The sequence below is a fragment of the Meriones unguiculatus genome, chromosome 16, assembly GCF_030254825.1.
Source record: "Meriones unguiculatus strain TT.TT164.6M chromosome 16, Bangor_MerUng_6.1, whole genome shotgun sequence".
Lineage (NCBI taxonomy): Eukaryota > Metazoa > Chordata > Mammalia > Rodentia > Muridae > Meriones > Meriones unguiculatus.
In genome coordinates, this window is record NC_083363.1 from 65235129 (window position 1) to 65255850 (window position 20722).

At 40.9% G+C, this 20722-nt stretch overlaps 1 protein-coding gene across 4 annotated transcripts in view; it reads right to left on the bottom strand.

Annotated features, from left to right (window-relative positions):
* Uxs1 (UDP-glucuronate decarboxylase 1) overlaps nucleotides 1-20722 on the bottom strand; it is an 86031-nt gene that overhangs the window by 27990 nt on the left and 37319 nt on the right. For all 4 annotated transcript variants that reach the window (XM_060369977.1, XM_021654260.2, XM_021654261.2 and 1 more), the window contains exons 6-9: nucleotides 15017-15197; nucleotides 4596-4700; nucleotides 3300-3359; nucleotides 454-575 (exon numbers count right to left, since the gene is read on the bottom strand). In XM_060369977.1, the coding sequence (XP_060225960.1) occupies nucleotides 454-575; nucleotides 3300-3359; nucleotides 4596-4700; nucleotides 15017-15197 (468 nt within the window). The remainder of the gene's footprint in view (nucleotides 1-453; nucleotides 576-3299; nucleotides 3360-4595; nucleotides 4701-15016; nucleotides 15198-20722) is intronic.

Here is a 20722-nt window from a genome sequence, read left to right on the forward strand (position 1 = left end):
AGGATTCCTACAGCAAGCTGGCTATCAAGTACAAGGTGATCTGGAAGTTCCTGATATCTCCATGAGAGTACACCTGTATGTACATGCGCCCACACACAGGAACATAAATAAACACACACAAACACACAATAAATAAATATTAAAAATAAAATACACCAACTTGGAGGTCTTGGAAAAAGAGGCAGGCGTTAGCTGATGGACAACACTGACAGTAGAGAAGCATGCTGTTTCTAGCCTTCTCACAGTACTAAAAATGAATCCATCTCATTTTGAAACAAGATATGTAGAAATGGTTGTAATACCATTTATCTGTAACAGTGGATACCAGGTCTTCCAACACCCATTGGCAGGTGTTATCAGCCCTGGGGTTTGTTCCTATACAGCTAGGGTATATATACATCTGTGTGCAGTGCTCTGTGCGCCTAAAGCACCAGCACGAATATGGGCCAATACCTGCTTCATGTAGGCATAGCACATGGTCTCTGCAACGCGTTTGCCCTCGTCATAGCAGGCTCGGGGTCCTATGGGATTCACATGGCCCCAGTAGTCCTCACTTTGAGGGTGGACCTCAGGATCTATGAGTAAACAGGAGAAAATGAGACTTAATTATTCTCCCTGACCTGGCCCTAAGTCCATTACTAGAAACAATGCCTATTTATGATGGGCCTAGGTATACATTTAAAAACAGAGAGAAATGCCAGTGAGGGAATCTCAGTATTCTGTGCCCCTCTTTCCTAAGTTTCAGGGAACTTGGTGCTCCCCCTACCTTCAGTTCACAGGTTAAATGCAGAAGGAAAAAGCATCATAATTTTGTCTTCCCTCTATTCCCTAAATTATTCATAACTTTCAGATTGTTATACAAACAATATGAAATATACATAGCTCTGTTTTATAAAGTATGTAACTAGAATAAAGCAGATACTCATAAAAAGGGTTTAAAACAACCTTTCTGTGGAGCATCAGTTTTTACACTGGCCTTCAATCAAATCTGAGGCCCATGATGAAAACAACCCTGGGGCCCTGTACAGGGCATGTACTGGGGCACAGCATCCACAGGCAGACAGAACTCCAAAACTTGCTTTTCTAATGCATAAATAAATTAAGATGTACCCAAGGAACAAACAACCAAATAACAAACTTTTTATTTAGCTCAAATGTATTTCTAGAGCATGAATACCTATTTTATCTAGTGTACCAAGACCTACGTACATATATATGTGTCTGTGTGTATGTATGTCCAACTATGCTATAAAATGTATAAATCTCTCCCAAGAAATCTGGACAAAACTATATAGTTACTCTGCATTATAAACACACGGTGATTTATTTTGCACATGGTTTGACACCAGACTTCTCAGGATAAGGGAGAGAAGCACACACGGATTCACCCTTGGCACATGCATCTGAGTCAGCCAAACCTTCAGGAAGCAGCTATGACCCTGCAGTCCTATACAGTGCAGAGTAAGGCCTGATTTTGAGAGTGAAAACTTCCCCAGTAAGAGGCAAGTTACACATGAGAGAAGAGGTCTAAGGCAGACTCTCTGAAAAAGAAAACTAGGGATTTACATACACAAAGAGATAGCCCTGATCAGGCTTTTTCCTTGCTTCTGAAAGGCCAGATCTCAGAGGAGATGGTCATATATTTCTGGCACTAAAGAAAGCCAAGTATAGTCATTCAGTCTTGGCACTATTCTGGGCTGGAATGACTAGGGAGCCAAGCTTCTCAAGAAGCTCCTTCACAAAATTACTTCAGAAAAACATGGGGCAAGGGAGTGGGGGAGTTCTACAGAAGTAAAGGGTCAGGGTTGGAAAGTTGACTCAGTAAAGTACTCAAGTACAAGGACCTGAGTTCTATCCCCAGAACTGACTAAAAAACAAAAAAGGCTGGTCACTGTGGTACCCACTTTGAAACCTGAGCATTGAGGAGGCAGAGACAGGTAAATTTCTAGGATCTGATGGCCAGCTGCCCTACCCTACCTGGTGAGCTCTAGACCTAGGCAAACAACACAGAAGAACTAGACTCCAAAGTTATTCTCTGCCCTTTACAAATATGTGTGTACCTGCAGGCACATAGAATACCTATATGTACTCATGCTCTTATCAGTGAGCATGTGTATGTTGCCACATATATAACAGTCTAGTAAAAATGATTCCCAAAGCCAGGTGTGGCAGTGAGCATCTATAAACTTGGAAAACTGTGGCAGGGGACAAGTGGAAGCCAACCTCGGCTACATAGCCAACTGGAGTCCAGCCTGGGCTGCATTCTGTTTCAAAGGACAAAACAAAACAAGGACAAGCTTCCCAGTCCTTGCCCTCCTCATAGCCATTTTGTGTTACTGCCAGGATAGGCAGAAGCTTCACAAAATTCAAGTGTTCTAGCAGCACTGGTGGAAAAAGTGCCAAACCACAGGAATCACACCACCCTCATTACTTATGACTTCCAAAAACAATAACTCTTAACAAATATACAAATAAAGGAAAAGTGTCACTGTGCCTTTTAGTCAGAGAATGGAGTTGGAGCTAAGGCACCTACTTTGTTTGCCCTTTTAATTACCCAGAACAATGGTAGTTACAACTACTTTCTGTAGAATTTCTGTTGCTATGTTATTTTTCTACTTGGTAAACTTACTTCAAATTTTACATCTTAACATCCTCATTTCCCTTGTCCAGAAGAATAATATAAAAAGAGAAAAAATATATCATGTCAGGGTCTGGTTCCCCACTGTATCAGCTAGGTGGTTTATCTATACCTTGAAGCCATTTGGCTTTGGATTGTGTAGGAAACAACATGAATTGAAAATCCAGGTCCCTCCTCATTCCTGACCCAAGTTCCTAGGTGTTGGATAGCTCAGGAGGGACCATAAAGGGGGTAAGTAGATAAAATGTGTCCTGGAGTTTACTGGAACTATCTTCCAAAGGTTCTTTCTGCAATAGGTGAGGCAATAAGCACATGTCCATCACCAGCTAGCTCTCAGATCACCCTACAGGTTGTTGACGGCCAAGCATGAAGCATTCACTGAAGAATAATGAGCCAGCAAAAGGGACAAAAGCAACTTCATGTTGGCAATCTCTGAGATGCTTTCAGAGCAAACTGGAAAATATCCACTTCTATGGAACCATAAATACCTCATCATTATTGGAGAGCTGACTAGACCCAGGCCTAGCAGTAAAAGAGAAGCTGTGTCAACAGGTTGAGCCTTCCAAGTGAAATCCTAAACTCTGACCTCCCCCCTTGCCTATGACAAGATACAAACAGCCCCATGGATCAGTGGGCATCTTTCAGGGGCCCCACCACTTACCTCCATATACCTCAGATGTAGAGGCCAGGAGCAGACGGGCACCCACACGCTTTGCCAGTCCTGCAGAAAGTGTACATATCATCAGAAAAACCGTAAGCTTACACATGCAGGACATTTGTGTGTGTGTGTGTGTGTGTGTGTGTGTGTGTGTGTGTAATTTAAGCAATGTCCTTCAAGTGCCTTAGTATCCAACAAATTATCTATTCCTGGTGCGTGTGCCATGAACATGTGAAAAAAAACACCAACAAGAGAACTGCAAATGGGCCCTTTAAAAGAGCAGCATTTAGGTAAAAAGTAGGAGCTATAAGTAGGGACAGACCCAGATTCTGCTAAGCATAGTGTAATTCCAAGCAGCTCTGCAGAGACTCTACGATCCAAAAATGCTACCTCATATGATTGTTTGTTGTTTTTTTTTTTTTAATTGAAGAAGAATTTTCATTCATGCAACTATTCTCATCAGGGTTTCCCCTTCCCCAACTCCCTGGGGAGTGATAGAGCCATGGAAGACTGGTTACTACAATACCGACAAAACTTAAACAATATTGTGAAACTACTGAACAGCACTTGCAGAGAAATAGAGAAGGGTGCAAACACTACAATCAAACTAGTAGACAATCCAACCACAGAACTGAGCAAGTTTCAATCACCAGTGTTCATACTCAACATCAATCCAAAAATCTTAAATAAAAATCACCAAAAATAGTTGGTATCTGTGCACTGTTATGAGGAGCATAATTAACTTGTACCACCCTGCTTCATCCTGCCCATTGTGTGAATTACCCATTTGTTCCTTTGTCAAGCATGTTCTTGTGATATATTCTAGTTAGTCACTGTCCATATCAAGAACTGACTGTGCTGGCATCACAAAAAAAATGTGTTTAAGTTAAGAACTTAGTAATATCCCAAAGATCCTAGAGCAGTAATGTTCCATGACTCAATGTCAGCAAGAAGCCAGGAAGTTCTTCCTTTAGGTAAAAAGTGGATGCTCTCAATTCAAAAAGAAAAATAATGATGCCAAGGGTGAAAAGAGCTATACTAAGAACGAATTTTATACTGGGGTAGATGTGAAGGAAAAGAAACACATACTACCTTTGCTGGAGTAAAAGCTAAGCACACAGGGTTTAAGTGCTGATTCAAGATGGAAAAGACAGAAGTTACAGGATTTGGTACAATCTGAGTTTAAGGAATCACAGGGGTCTTGGAACATGCATTATAGATGGGAGGTCCCACTACTGTGTACTCTTGGGATCTCTTAAAATATTTCCACAAAAGGGGGGGAAAAGACAACTTACTGACCCAACATGTTTAGTGTTCCAATTGTATTAGTTTTCAGTGTCTTGATGGGGTTGTACATGTAGTTTGGAGGGGAGGCTGGAGATGCTAGATGATATATCTGGTCAACTATAAGAGGCAAAAGAGAAGCGTATTATTGCCAAGAAAAATGTTTTTGTTTTTAAATCATGAACTCTTAGGCACTACAGTGTAAAGCAGCAGTGCCAGTTTGTCTTATGCTGAAATTCTACTTACTAATATATTGTTCTGTTTAAAAACTAATCACATTCTTAACAACTTCAAACAAAGCAAACACTAATAATAAATCACAAATAAACTTATTTTAAAATAATTCTTTAGAACATGTATGATTACAGCACTTATTTAAGAAAGTAAATCTACACTAATGATATGAATATGCTTATCTACTTTCACATAAAGAATTCACTCTTCATTGAATATTGCTACTGTGGGGCATCAGTACCTTTAATAATTATCAGAGTTGATGGAGATTCTAATTTCAGACTTATCAATGCTGAGAATATCACTTCATGTAAATGTGCAGTACAAACAGAAGAGTGTGCTTAGGACATTTCAGAAAATTTTGGAACCTCTGGACTGACTCCAACTCAAAATTTATATAAATATATGTATCTACATATAACTGTATATAAATATACATAACTATACACACACACATTTAACACATTTAGCAACCCACAAAGCAATTTTTAAAATTAAACATCCTAATATAATACAACCTACAATATTTGGTAATTCTGCACTAGGGACAGAAAAGTATCATACCTTCGGTTTCTATAAAAGTAGAAGACTGAACAGTTAAAAAAACAGTTTATAACATACAGTAGTCTTAAATCTGAGCACTGGCTTACATTATATTGCAAGAACTGTACCACACATGCAATGCAATGTGCATGCTGTGTGTTCTTATTAAGGTCACAGTGAGACTGCAGAATGAAACATGGGCAAACACTGCCAGAAATACCTCAGATTTATTACAAATTTGCTGTTTCATTTGTTTTGTTTTGTTTTGCTTTTTAATTTGTTTGGTTGGTTTTGGTTTGAGGGGGTGATTATTTATTTGGTTTTTGGCAGAGTTTCATGTAGTTCAGGATTCTGATCCTCTTACCTCTAACTCCCAAGTGCCTGGAATACCAATGTGTACCTCAGCTACAGAAAAAACAAAAGTCAGCCTGGGCTGTGTAAGACCCTATCTTAAGAGGCCGGTGCCAGGGGAACCAAAAGGGAGCATGTGTCTTGTGAGTCCACAGCACTTCTCTGACATTGAACAGAAGTCATGAAGCTATAAACTGCTCTCCTTCCCATTACTCCGGCCCATCCTTCTTCAAGGATCACCCTGATGCCAATTTGTATGGGAAACTTCCTGCTGCCCCTAGTCAGTAATAATGCCTCTTGTGACTGGCCACTCATGACTTTAACCATCAACTGATCTGTCCAGCAATCAACAACTACTTGGGCACTGTAGTTTGTTTTGCCACCTCCACACAGTAGTGACCTCAGAACACAAATGCAGAGTCCCAAGCCCCTCTGCGGGGATCAACACAATCCCTGGTGGGTCTAGAAATGGTCAACAGAAAACAAATAGCCCTCCACAGTGTTTTGGCCCAGGACCCTGGGAACAGTACAGAGTTAAGAGAGTGGTGATAAGACACAAACTGGGTCTTTCCCCCACTCCCCAAAAGCTAGTCTATCTGGTTTGTTTTTCTGCCACATGACACGTTAGCCCTCCTGATTTTCCTGGAAAAAAGTGGGGTGTCCCATACAGCTACATCAGGACTTCTGCTTAAGCATGACTCAGATGCAGTGGCCTAATTAAGGAGAATATGAAAACTGCTTGAAAACCCAGATTCTACACAGGCCACTTCCCTGTACAAATATATTCTGCCTCTTACACAGTCTGTAGTACCCCTGCTCCTATCCTAAAAAGGATATTGCGCAGACTCTGTTGACTTATTTAATCCGCTGAGGAATTATGAAGAGGAAAGGGAAACTTCAGAGTAGGGAAAACAAGTACAAATGTGAGATGCCACATGCAATATTAATAGCTGGCTCTGGAATGTAAATGAAGCTACAAAGTTAAAAATGTTCAACGTCCAGAGAAAAAGCATGAGAACATGTCAGCTGTGAGTTCAAAGCACAGTAAAAATTAGCATGACACTCAGGTTGGAAGTGGAGATGAATGGTCTTCCAATTCTTCCACTGAATCTGCTGCTCTGTGGTATCTCTGGATATGGGCTGTCAGCGGGGCTGCCCTGACCTTTTTGCATTTAAAAGGCTATGATTTGTGATCTTAGCTAGGAAAAAGAACCTGGAGAAAACACTTTGAAAGACCTCAAGGCAGACCATCAGGTCTGCTCCCAAAGGCAGGCATTTGGGTATATGCTAGGAAGAATAGAACAGGAAGGCACTGAGATTTGCCAGAGGATGGAGAAAATAAGTAGCACCACAAAGAACTTCCTGCTTGTCCTATGGATGGAAAAAGAAACACTGTTCATATCGAAGAACTCCTGAGAGAACCCAGAGCCATTTTCAGAAGCCACCAGAGAAATTAGGCATTTTCTTCCCCAGAGACAAGCCAACTACAGAATAACATGCTCCTCTTGATTGTGCTGGAGATGTTGCTGTCCCAGGTAGCATTATGGTTCCTCTGGGATAGTGCCCATCCCAAAGAACAGCACTGGTACACACTAGATAAGGACTGCACCATGACAATGAAGGCTGATATCTCTAGGAGTCTCTCATGAATATGTGCATAAAGAATGATCTGTAAGAGTCTCTTTTTTACATGACTTTAACCAAGTCAAAGACCTGGCAGAAATCCAGTCAGCCTCATTACCAAAGGTTCTACATCCACAAATAAAACCAACCATAGGTCAAAACTATCCCCAGGACTGCTATGTACTGAACACATGAAGCCTTTTTCTGTCATGATTCAACTAAAGCAACTGCTTCATAGCAATCATGGTGGCATATGATACTAAATGCCAACTGGGTGTACAGAGCTTCTGTGTGGGACCTGAGAATCTGTGGATGCTGTATCTATTGAGATCTGGAACCATCCTTCATGGGCACTGTCTTAGCTAAGGTTTTTATGGCTATATAAATCATGACCAAAAGCAACTCTGGGAGGACAGGTTTATTTCAGCTTACACTTCCACATTACAGTCCATTATCAAAGGAAATCAGGTCGAAAATTCAACACAGGAACCTGGAGAGAGGAACTGATACCGAGGCCATGGTGGAACAGTGCTCAACTGGCTTGCTTTCTTATAGGATCCAGGCCACTAGCCCAGGGGTGATGCTGCCCACAATAAGCTAGGCCTCCAACATTAATGACCAATCAAGAATGTCCCCACAGGCTTGCCCAAAGGCTAATCTGGTAGAGCATTTTCTCAAGTGAGGTTCCTCCTTCTCAAGCTGACAAAAAACCAACTAGCATAGGCACTTAGGGAGGACTGTTCCGGATGTGCTCCACAGTGCAGACCCAGACTTATCCTTGACAGCAGCATTTACACTGAGAAAGAGAATTCCAGGAAATGTACAACCTTTCACATTCCTCTCAGCAAAATGGAAGAGTGGGATTGGACCTTGATTCCTATCAAACAGAACTTTATATGAGGGTTGTACATGCCAAAGGCCTGGCTCAGACTTGTGCTGGGACTTTTCAGGGCTCTCTTCTTTATGTGTCCACAATTCTCTGCATGAAGGTCTCTGTTGCAAATTAAACAGAAAGGACCTCTGAGATCTACTGTCTCCTTCAGTATATATTTACACTTGGGTATAAAAATCAAAGTTGAAACATTAATTCATAAATTATAATTAATTAAAATATTCTCATGAGCACAACATGTCCCTAATGCTTACATTACCAAAGACCCAAGACCCTCTGCAAACAATTTCTCAACCCCACTCTTCAACCCTCAGTGCCCATGAGAGGTAGCCCGGTCTCTCACTTTCTCTTCCAGTGTCCTTCCCATGGCTTCTCCCAGCATTTAAGTGTTTGGTAAGAGATTGTTGTGGCTTGATGTAAATGAGGATAACTGCCCCTGTCACATGAGCTTGCCAAGCAACAGTGTTGATATTAAATGCTGCCAATCACTCTCATCCCTTCTCTTCTGTGCTCTTTCATGAGTGCTGCTGCTTTCTGAACGCTGCAGAAGTGCTACTCTCTGCATCTGTGTTTACATAGATTCTGGAAAACCAAAATGGAAGAGTTTCCAGCAAAGTACAAGCTCTTTATCTCAGGAGCCTAAACAAGAGTTCTAAAATAACTATTGCAAAGGCACATAAGATGGCTTTCTGAAGCAGGTTTCTGACAGCTTTAATTGCCAACAATCTAACACCCAACAAAGAGAATAAGACTGTACTATGTTCATGCAATTGGACTTTGTAACATTGAAGTGAGAGAAGTGTTTTTGTAGAGAGATCTGGTAAGACTAAACAACAAAACACTAAGCACCTTTAAAATATTAAGTAGCTTTCTGTGCCTGACACAGAACAGCCTGTGGGAGAAAAGGAGGTGGAGGACTATATCACAGGCTGCTTTTTGAAGAAAGGAGAGGCACAAAATATCCATTTACATTAGCTGGTCACTAACACACACTCCCAATGAAAAACATTACCCACATTAGTTTCCAGAGTCCAGTCGGGACTAGAAATGTAAGAGACTGTTTACAGCACTTATTTTTAACTTTGCACAAATGAGAACTACTGCCCATTACACCTACTTTTAGAAGAATGGTTGGATGCTAACATCAATAGATTCACTTCTGAAATGAGAATTCAGGGTTGTTTTCTTTGGTTTTTAATAGGTTCCCAATTTTCCTTTAACATATATACTTTATTTTCATCACTAGGAAAATAATTAAATAAAATTTTGCAAAGAAAAAAATATTTATCTCCCATTTAGTTCTTTATTACACATAAACAAGAAACTAAATTTTTATTTAATCCAATAAACTTGTATGTTTGTTGCATGTAGGTACACAAACATGAATATGTAGGTAAGTTGTTTTTGTGCCAGAGCAGGTCCTAGCATAGCAGGTCCTTAGCCTAGCATGCTGTCTAGGCTAAGCTGCCCAGACAGTGAGCTTTGGAGATCCACCTGTCTCCACCCCTAATCCTGGGGGCAGAAACATATGACTCACACCAATCCCTCAAGTTTGCAGAATAAATTCACTGAACTCCCTTCCCAGTTCCAGTTAACTGCCCATGTCATGAAGATAAGGGTCATTCATTTTTGAGACACGGGCTTCCCAAATTATCTTTCTGCCATGGACTCCTTGTTTGCTTTCAGTTTCATAGCACTGCATCATGTGTTTCTGGGCTTGTTGTGCAGTATTTATGGAACAGGAAATGATCAATCTTGCAGGATGTTGCAAGTGAGCTTGTAAAGAACATGTTTTCTGGTGCTGTTAGATGAAGCAGGTATTATCTGCCAGAAGATCGAGATGGAAATGGAAGGAACAAAACTACCAAATCCTGGAAGAATAATAAGTTTGACATCCAGGCTTTAAGCTACAGAGTGGAGAAATAGCTTCAGTTGTCCCAATCTGAATGACAATGATAGGCTCTCAATAGTCTCCACAGAGTACTAGAGAGATGTTGATCATTTCTGTGACCCCTCTTCAAGCTAGTAGCCATGAGTTATGCCCCTCTCACTGGCTTCCATGGTTTCTACAGGTCTTCTTCACCCAGGGTTCCTACTGTAATATTTCTCTTGTTGTCTTTCAGGTACATTGATGATTCTGAAAGGATGCCTAGACTATCCAACATAAGTCTGTATTTTGCACACAGTTGGTTCATAGCCTTTGAGGCAACAGCAGAAAACCTTCTAGAAGTGTCCTGTTGCACCTAGAAGTGAGACCTGGTATAGGCAACTTCAGAATTCCTACCGCTAGTATGTAGCAAGCATTTCCTCAACTGACCCACAGCCACCCACAAGGAAGCCCGGAGGGAGAGTAGATCACCTGATCCACTTTGTAAGAACTATAGTCCAATTCCAAGATGAGCCAATCCTAGGCCAACTAAACAAGTAAATGCTTTAAAATACTAGGGAGGAGGTGCATTAGCCAACAAAAACTACCATGACTGTTTTAAAACACTGGGTTACATCACATGATCCTACCATCTTGAGAAGTCACCACTTTAAAAAAAAAATAGAGCAATGGGTGAAGAATCCCCTAAGACTGAATTAAAATGTTAAGATTTTAATGAACTGAAAGGCTACAGAGAACTGGGGGAAAATGCTAAATCTCCACCCACAATTAAAAGTCCTGCTCTGAAGAACTTGTGCTAAAAAACAAACAGAAAAAGAAACTATCTGGAATTCTTTTATTTTTTATTTTTTCCACAGACTAGTGCCTCACTATATATACTCCAAGCTGGCTTCAAACTGGCAATCCTCCTGCCTCAGCTTTCTTGGTAGATATAATTGCATGAGTGTGCAACCAGGTCTGGCTGGCAATTTGGATTTCTTTATTAAATGGCATGTTAGAATGCTTGCTAACATGTTTGCACTGAGCCCCTGGTTTTGCATGAAACATCTTTTTCTAAAGACAGTGCTCAATGTAGAAGTGAGAGTTACCAAACCACCAAACCCTGTCAGATCCAAAGAAAACTGGTCCAGTCCCCAAATTCTATAAGGCAGAAAGGACAAATGGCTACGTGTGGTGCCTATTAACATACCAAAGCACATGCTGGCCTCCAGGCTCCCTCAATCCAATCTGGCACCTAGATCTTCTCACCTTCTCTTCTAACCTTAAACTCCTCAGTAGCTCACTGGCTACTCCACCCTTACTACTGGTTCTCCTTATAACCCTGCTGTTTCAGCTATGACCTCTGTCTCCCTGTTTCCCCTTGCCCCTGTCTCTCTGTCTGTATTCTCCTAACACCCCCACTCTGTCCCCTACCCACCCCTTGTTTTGCTCCTCACTTTCTCATGGCCAGATGCAGTCTGCTGGCCATGTTTAGTCTACTACTTTTTCCTGCTCTGAACTCTTCCAAATGCCTCTGGTTATTCTCTTTTTTATATCAACAATAGAAAACCCCTTGACCATACCATGGAGCAGTCATGTTGTCAGTTTATACATGAAGGAGAGGCAGTGTCATTTGTATGACTCCTATTTAGACTGTTGTGGCAAGATGAAATTCCAACAAAGGTATTTATGGTATTCATGAAAAACACACAGGAGGTCCTTAAGTAAGATTACATAAATGCAGGCCAGTAGCACACGCCTTTAATCCCAGCACTTGGGAAGCTGAGGCAGACAAATCTCTGTGAATTCTCAGCCAGTTTGGTCTACAGAGTGAGCTCCAGGACAGCCATGGCTACACAGAGAAACCCTGTCTTAAAACAAACAAGCAAGCAAACAAACAAACAAAAAATACATAATATTATACACCCTTAATATGCTTTGTCACAATAAGCAATGTGAAGCCTTCACTGTACATTCAGTGGTGATGGTAGTGCTGGCGGTATGGGTGGGTGTTGGCTCCAACAACTGAAGCAGGACTCTATTGACTATGGCAGGCTCCAGCTAGGTCTGACTGGCAATTTGGATACCATATTGGATAGCCAGCATGTGCTTTGGTATGTTAATAGGCACCACATGTAGCCATTTGTCCTTTCTGCCTTATAGAATTTGGGGACTGGACCAGTTTTCTTTGGGAAAAAAACTGTTAGATTAACAAGAGCATCATGCTAGGTCCCCAAGTGGCAATTCTCACCAGTACACCATGGAGACTTCAGAGGAAGCTTTCAATGTTATCTAAGCCCCTGAACGTGTTTAGGCTGATAGATGAGACTGATATGCCATAACTAAGGGGTAAAACACCAGATGTTCACTTTCACACAGTTCTATTCTGAGCACAAGGTTCTGGCAGGCCATGTGCAAAGACTCCAATGCCAAGTCCTTCCTTTTTCAGTCTGGGGTGTCTCAATGGTACTCTGCCTGGATCTTCAAAGGCCCTTCTCTCTATTGATTTCTACTATAAGAACAGCCCCCACGGAAACTGAGAGCCAGACTATGATTCTCATTCACCTATGAGAAGACCCACTTTCCATAGAAGGGCTCATTTACAACTTCTGCAGGTTATGACCAAATCTTCTGCATAGCTACCACTCTCACCTACTATTGTCCCAACATAATTTTCTAAAGTGGCCAGGTTCCTGAAGTCTTTATACATTTAAAACTGAAATCTTATTACTCAAAAGCTATAATAGGAGCTCTATTACTGCATCAAGATACAAAAGATAATTAGCTTGTAAGAGAAAAGGGCTATTTTGGCTGACAATTCTGGAAGTTATAATCTAAAATTAGGTGGCTTTGTAAATTGAGACCCTCTGGGAAGGGGCCACAGCAACAGCACAATCATACAGTGAGACAAAATATTTTTATTATAAATCCTGGAAAGAGAATGGGATAGGTCCAACAATTCCCTTTAAGAGTATACCCTGCGGATGCCTAAATCTCACTCAGAAGGGGAAACAGCATAGACAGTAGAAGTGGCTGAAGAGAGAAAACAAGGTAGGAGAGGGAGCACAGAGAGAAGTGAGGGTGGGGACCAGACCTGGGGAGGGGACAGGACAGAGGACAGAGGGCCTACAGGGAGAAGAGAAACCATAAATGGGGGCATCTCTATGATAAGCTGAAGACCTAAGACAGGGTAAAATATGGTGGTGACTCCAGCCGAGACTCCTAGTAGCAGGGGTCATGAAGACTGAAGAGGACACCCTCTAACTAGACAGGAGTCCCAGTGGAAGAAAGGGATCACCAACCCACCCACAAAAACTTTGACCCAAAGTTTACCCTGCCTACAAGATATGCAGGGATAAACATAGAACAGAGATTGTAAGAATATTGAAACAATGCTTGTCCCAACCTAAGACCCACCTCATGGGAGAGAGTCTACCCCTGACACTATTAACAATATTCTGATGCTCACAGACAGAAGCCTAACATAGCTGTCCTCTGAGAGGCTCCACCCATCAGTGGATCAAAACAGATGCTGAGACTCACAGCCAAACACTGGGCAAAATATAGGGAGTCTTGTAGAACTATGTGAAGAAAGATAGAAGGACCTAGAAGTGACAGGAGCTCCACAACAAGACCAACAGAACCAACTCAAATAACCAGGGCCCAGAGGGGGTTGCAGAGACTGAAGCACCAACCAAGGACCATGCATAGACTGGACCTACGCCCCCTAGGCCCCATATATAGATGTAGCAAATGGACAACTCAGACTACATGTGGGTACTCAAGTAAGGGGAGTGGGAAACTGTCTTTGACATAGACTCTGTTGCCTGCTTTCTGATCACTTCCCACTGTTTGGGCTGCCAGGCCACAGGAAAAGATGACTTGCTCAGTCCAGATGTGACTTGATGAGCTAGGGTGGGGAAGGGCTCCTCTTATCTGAGGAATAGGGGAGAGGAATGGGGAAAGAGGGAGGGAGGGTAGAACCAGGAGGAGAGGAAGGAGGGGGCTAAGACTGGGATGGAGAGTGAATAAATATTTTTTTTAAAAAAACTGAGTTTGCACCTGACAACCTGAGGCAGTGATTCTTAATCTTCTTAATGTTTTGACCCTTTAACACAGTTTGTCATGTTTTTGTGACCCACAACCATAAAATTATTTTTGTTGCTACTCAAAAATATAATTGTGCTACTGTTATAAATCATAATATAAATATCTATGAAAGGGTCATTCAACCCCCAAAGAGGTTGCAAGCCACGGGTTGAAAACCACTAACCTCAGGGCTTCTATATCCCACCCATCCCAAAGGACCACAACACTTAGCAATATAATCACTCTAGAAACAAAGCATTATAGATAGAGCTTTGGTCCATTTTACAATAGCCAACTTCCTATAAGATACTAAAAGTAACATGTGAGCATCAGGCAACAGCCTTATCAGAGATGTTGTCTTAGTTCACTCAGCATACTGTAATGAAATGTCATACACTGCTAGTTTATAAATAAAAGAAATCCATTTCTACACTAGAAGCTGGGAAGTCAGAGACAGTGGTGTCTGAAGTCACCTTGAAATCTGGGAAGGACTCACTTCTTGGTTCATAAATGGTATCTTCTCACTGTATCTCACTGTGTTCGAAGGGTGAGGGGGTACTTTGGATTATAAGGGTGCTAATCATGAGCTGACTATTTCCCAAAGGTCCCATTTCCCAACACCATTGCCCTAGGAATTAGAAGTTCAACATGCAACATTTAGACCATAATGTTATGCACCACACAGGTGCTGCTTCCATAGACCAATTTCAAGGCTTAGAAAACCACATAACAGCGGAAAGGCATTCACTTAGCAATAACCATTCTTCTTATGGAAACTAGGGTAGCGCCTTATATATGATAAAAACACTCAAAAAAATAAAATGTGACAACAATCACCTTCAATGTAGAGAGGTTCCACCACATCATGGTTAATCAGCTCGAAGTTCTCATGGCCAATCCAGTGTTCCACATTTCTCTTCCTGCCTGTGAAGAAGTTGTCTACCACGGTCACCTCATGGCCATCCATCATGAGTTTGTCAGTCAGATGGGAGCCCACAAAGCCCGCACCTCCAGTGATCTGTAATGGGACATCCCCCAAAAAACAGTGATGACAGATGACATGGAGACACATCTTTGGCACAGACACAACTAAAAATCTGGTAGCGGGTAAGGTGTAAAAATGAAAGGTGTTATGGCAGCATCTTGACATATTCATTCCACAGCAAAGAAGCTTTGCTTCCTGAACACTGTCAGCTATCTTCAACCATGACAACATTCAAGGAATAGAACAAAAACCTACAGCTACTCAGTTCAAAACATCTCTATCAGCAGAGTTGTACAATACAAAAACTTGCTTTGCAACAGAAATACTGACCATCCCCCAATAGCTGCCTTCCCGTATCTTCAAGGTCCATATCCATTGATTCAATGGATCTGGACTAAAAATGTAGTGTGGACTGTGGGGGCTATATCTGAACTGAAAACATGCATTTTTCTTGACATCTTTCCCTGAATGATAATTTAAAGTGCAGAAGGAGAGGTGCAGGAACCCTTAGATTCTGTAACCCATGAGGACTTAGAAACCAACCTTATAGGTGTAGATGGACAGTGGTACACAGCTAGAAAGCCACCACTGCTAATGTTTAGAATCACTCTCTTAAAGTGATCAGCAAAGTACACAGGACTTGGCAATTACCAAAAATGTATATGATATTTTTTTGGTTATACTTTTTAAAAATGTCATACAAACTAGCATCTTCCCAATTATTTCTAAGAACAAGTGAGAAGCACATATGTTCATATAGAGGAAAGACATAAGTGATGGTCTACTATCTGGTTACATTTGAGTAGGAACAGAAACACAAAGGCTGCAGCTCTCCAGAGTCAATGAGGCATTAAAGGGGCCAGCAAAGGAGTCCAGCAGCAACACACTTCCTAAATCCTAATCACCACAGATGGGCCATTATGTTTGAAAATATTCTGAAAATGAGAAGAATCCATTCAAATTGAATGTGACTGTGGGGGAGGAGGGAGAACACAAGATGGCTTCCTTCTGAGCAGAAAATGGAATATGGGAATGTAAAGCAGCAGCTCAGGAGGAAGGTGGTAATGGCAGCCACTACCCTGTCCTGTTCTTTCTTTTCACTTGAACTTCAGTTTACCTATGTTTCCTACAATCTTAGTACTGGGTAGGCTGAGATAGAAGAGTCAAAAGTTACAGAGCAGCATGGGCAACATGAGTTGAGGTGAGTTGAGATGAGGTGATATAAAATATGAAGTTTTCCTTCCCTCTAGCTACTCTTTCAACCTGAAAGAGTTATCAGTAAGAAAACCCAATTCTCTCTACAATAAAAAGTAGACAAATGACTAGATACATGGTTTTAAAAGATTCACTATCTACAAATCTCTTGTTCCACTAACATCTCATGGAGTACATGATATTGGCCACAGGTAAGAGGGCCGAACTAGGACAGATACCAAGAAGATTAGTCATCAAACACCACTAGCCATTTTTCTATGCTCTGAAAATGCAGTGGCTGAGTGCAAGTTTCAAAGCAAGCTTCCCTCAGATTAAGGACATTTTTTTGCACCCCTCTGCTTTAGAGGAAAATGGACACCAGAGAAGCTGAGATTGTCAAAATAATTTTAGATAATCACTCACTAGTCTGAAAGAACTTTCCTCATACCAACCCTGAAGTCACAAGCTCACACACCATACATCACTGCACCCAGCCTGCATTTCCTACTGTTGTGATTTGGATGCTGTTTTCAGAAGCTATTAGTGTAGCACAGGAGAACCCAATTATTTTCTCAGGAGATATTATCATAAAAGAACAAGGGCTTCTTGTCTTGCCATGTCTCTCTGGTCCCCACATGTTCCTGCTGTGATGTCTTGCTGTGATAGAAGCACCAGGAGCATCAAGAAATAATCAGCCTCTCAATCTAGGAGCTAAATAAGACTTATTATTATTATTATTATTATTATTATTATTATTATTATTATTATTATATAGTGCCCAGCTTTAAGAATTTTGTTACAGCAATATATTTATATTCTACCTATAAGGATTTTCTGGGAAAATGTCTGATTCAAATGTAATACATTCTAGCACTTGACTCAGGGGACAAGATCTCATTTTAACTTACTCTTTCGGGTGGTTCTGGGGGTTGAATCCAGGACCTCACACATGCCAAGCAAATACTCTGCCCCAGAGCCATACCCAGATCCCTGGTCATCTTTTATTTGCTGTTTTTCTTTTCACTACTGAGACAGGGTCTTGCTACATTGCCTAAAGTCACTTTGTGGTCTTGAATTGGTTACTTTACTGACTCAGCTTTCAGAGTAGCTAAGACTACAAGCAAATTTTAATTTGTTTCACCCTGTTACATTTTCCAAGAGATTAGTCCGTGATTACAAACTTTCACTGTTTTGACTGACACTGTATACATCACTGTGCAAATACTTCTGATGTGAGCGCCTCTGTGGTGTTCTAGTATCTCTGCAGCCAACAGACCTGGAGACATACAAGGAAAGAAAGACGGAGCTGACTAAACTATAAACACTTACTTCTAACATTCCCACAGCCTCAGCAGGCAACTCTTGGAGGCATCTTGTGCAACATGGGCTAATGTGCACTAGATTCCTTTTGTTTCCCTCCTAAGCAATTCCACTCTAGTGAAAATACGTAAGGGTTTTTATAACATACCTACGTAGTTATACTTTTATAATTATAAATTTATTTCATTAGACAACTATTTTAAATGCAAACAACACTAGTGGAAGTTCAGCCTTTACAAAGCTTCCCCAGAAAGATTAACACAGAACCAAAGCATGGCTCTGAACTTAACAGCTCATCTCAACCTGCATGTACTTTTTGCTCTTCTGGTACTAATGGGCAACACAAATAGCCTTGTTCAAAGTGAGCATGTAACTTATGCTGCCCAGCATATCAACAGAAATAAATTTCCAGACACACTTCTGTATCTAAGGCTTCGACCATTATGCAAAAGGCCTCAGGTTTTAGCAACAATATAGCTAGACTCAGGTACCACATAATGATGAAATTTGTGTAACCTATAAGATGGCAGATGAATAAAAAATTCTAAGTGCATTTGTTACAGTAAGGTATAAAGAAAGAAAATCTGCAAGACCACATGGTACTATCCCAGTGTGGCTACCCTTTGAGTCCACCAAAGTCCCCTTATCAGAAATTCATTCAAAAGGCAACAGTGATGGGAGGTGGAGCCTAAGGCCAGTAGGGGTCTGCCCTAATGATGCATTAGTGCCACCACTGTGGGAGTGGGGGTCCATATAAAAGCAGCCTCTGGCTTCCCTTGCCCTCTACTTTTGCCACTATGCGACATAGCAACCTAGCCATATGCAGGACCCCAGTCCCTATAACCACAAGCTAAGACATTTCTGATCATCAAAAACTACTTACTCCGTGTCATGAAAATTATATGTGTAATGGATATTTCAGCAACACAATCATACAACTGCAGACTAATCAGTCAGACACATGGCAAAAGACTAGAAGAACAGACCTTACTACTGGTACTCTGAAGAAGACCAGAAACAGCAGAAAGACACCCATGATCCCATCAAGGATAACACAGTCTAATGTTAAGATGGCAAGATGGAATGGTGTGGTGGCACACACCTTTGATCCCAGCATTCGGGGAGGCAGAGACAAGCGGATCTTTGAGTTCAAGGCCAGCATGCTCTACAAAGAGAGCCCAGGACAGCAAAGGCTACACAGAAAAACCCTTTTTCAAAAAACAAAAACAAAAGATGGCAAAATAGTCCAAAGTAATATATAGATTTAAAAGTCTCCACCAGAATCATAGATAGGTTCTTTGGAAGATTTAACAAATTGACCCCAAATTTTTAAGGAAATACAGAATAGCCAAATTTTTAAGGATTTTTAAGGATCCAGAATAGCCAAAACATCTTGGAAACACACACACACACACACACACACACACACACACACACACATACAGGATGTGGAAGGGACAGACAAGGTTGTATGACATACCACTCAACTTCAAAACCTATTACAAAGCCACAGTAATCAATACTGTTCTATAAGTCAGTGGACATGACAGTCCAGATATAAGTATGTATATTCAAATGATTTTCCACTTTCAGAAAAAATAAAGCCCCTCACCTAACACTATATTCAGAAATTATCTCAAAATACAATTGTCAGGCCCAAAAGAAACTAGGAAAAGTGTCTAACTATAGTTCCCATTAGCAGATCAAAGTGTTCGCTGGACTCCAGGTTCACTCAGAACCTATAGCTCCTCTCAGAACTTCTCCCCCAACTCCCTACCCTAAATGTGTTCAGCTCATGGGCTTCCCTTCTCCAAGCTTCTTGTTCCTATATAATCCTGCCATTTTGGCCATGTGCCCTCTTTTGCTCTTCCTCTCTTCTCTTATTTTCTTCCTTATCTCTCCTCTCATGGCTCCATTCACTTTCCTGCCATATTCTGCTACTTTCTCTTCCTTCTCTGGACTCTTTCAGACGTCTATGGCTGTGCTCTCCCTCATTTAGAATAAAAACCTTCCCCTCAACTATACCTTGGAACAGTCATAGTCTCTCTTTACACAATAATACAGACCTAAATTCAAGACCCAAATTTAGAAGACTCTTATAGAAAGACACTTGTGACTTTAAATTAGACAATGACTTCTGAACATACCAATAAAGTATAAGCAACAAAAGTGAAAAATAAACAAAATTAGCCTGAATATGAAAACACACACACATATACCTACCTTATATATGGATCTGACAAAGTCAAAGTACTACTCTATATTATGATAATTTAGTAGAAATTCTTGCCTAAAAACTATAGGGTTGTGTAAAAGTAGAATGTTTAAAAAAAAAATAATAATAAAGTAAGTTATATTGGTGTGCTGATATCTACCTCCTAGGTAAAGCCCTTACTTCTTATCCGGAGAAGGAAAACACTTGCCAGAAACTGCTTGGAGGACAGATGACCTATCTCTCCTTCTCTGTCCAGTTATCTGGATAAAGTTCATATTGCTACCTGCCAAGTCTGTGGCCTTTACAACTGCTTGCATTTTTGTGTGTGCATTTACTGCTAACTTTAAAACATCTTCTAGCAAAATGTCTGTTTCTGTCATTTCTGCTCCTGTAAACATGCTTAACTGTGAGAAAAATTCCTTTTGGTAGACAGAGGACTCAGAGACCACCCTCAGGTGGCCACACTGCTATCTGGCTGCAAGAAATTGTGGAGGGTGCTGGACTTTTCCAAAGCATTATCTTGAGTTACAGCCCACACAAAAAGAGTTCTCCCATCTCTCCAAGTACATGATTGATCTTTGCTGGTTAGAATTTTCATAATACACCAACATAATAAACCTTTAGTGCTTTAATACCAACATCAAGTAAGTGAAAAGACAACTCAAAAACTGAGAAAACAACATGAGAAAAAAATGTGGTAAAGAACCTACAGACATATACAAAGAACACTATTATGATCCTGTGATAAGAAGGAAAACAATCAACTTTTTAAAAAAGTGTCCAAAGATACAAGAAACAGCCAATAAGCCCAAGACTAGTACTAATACAT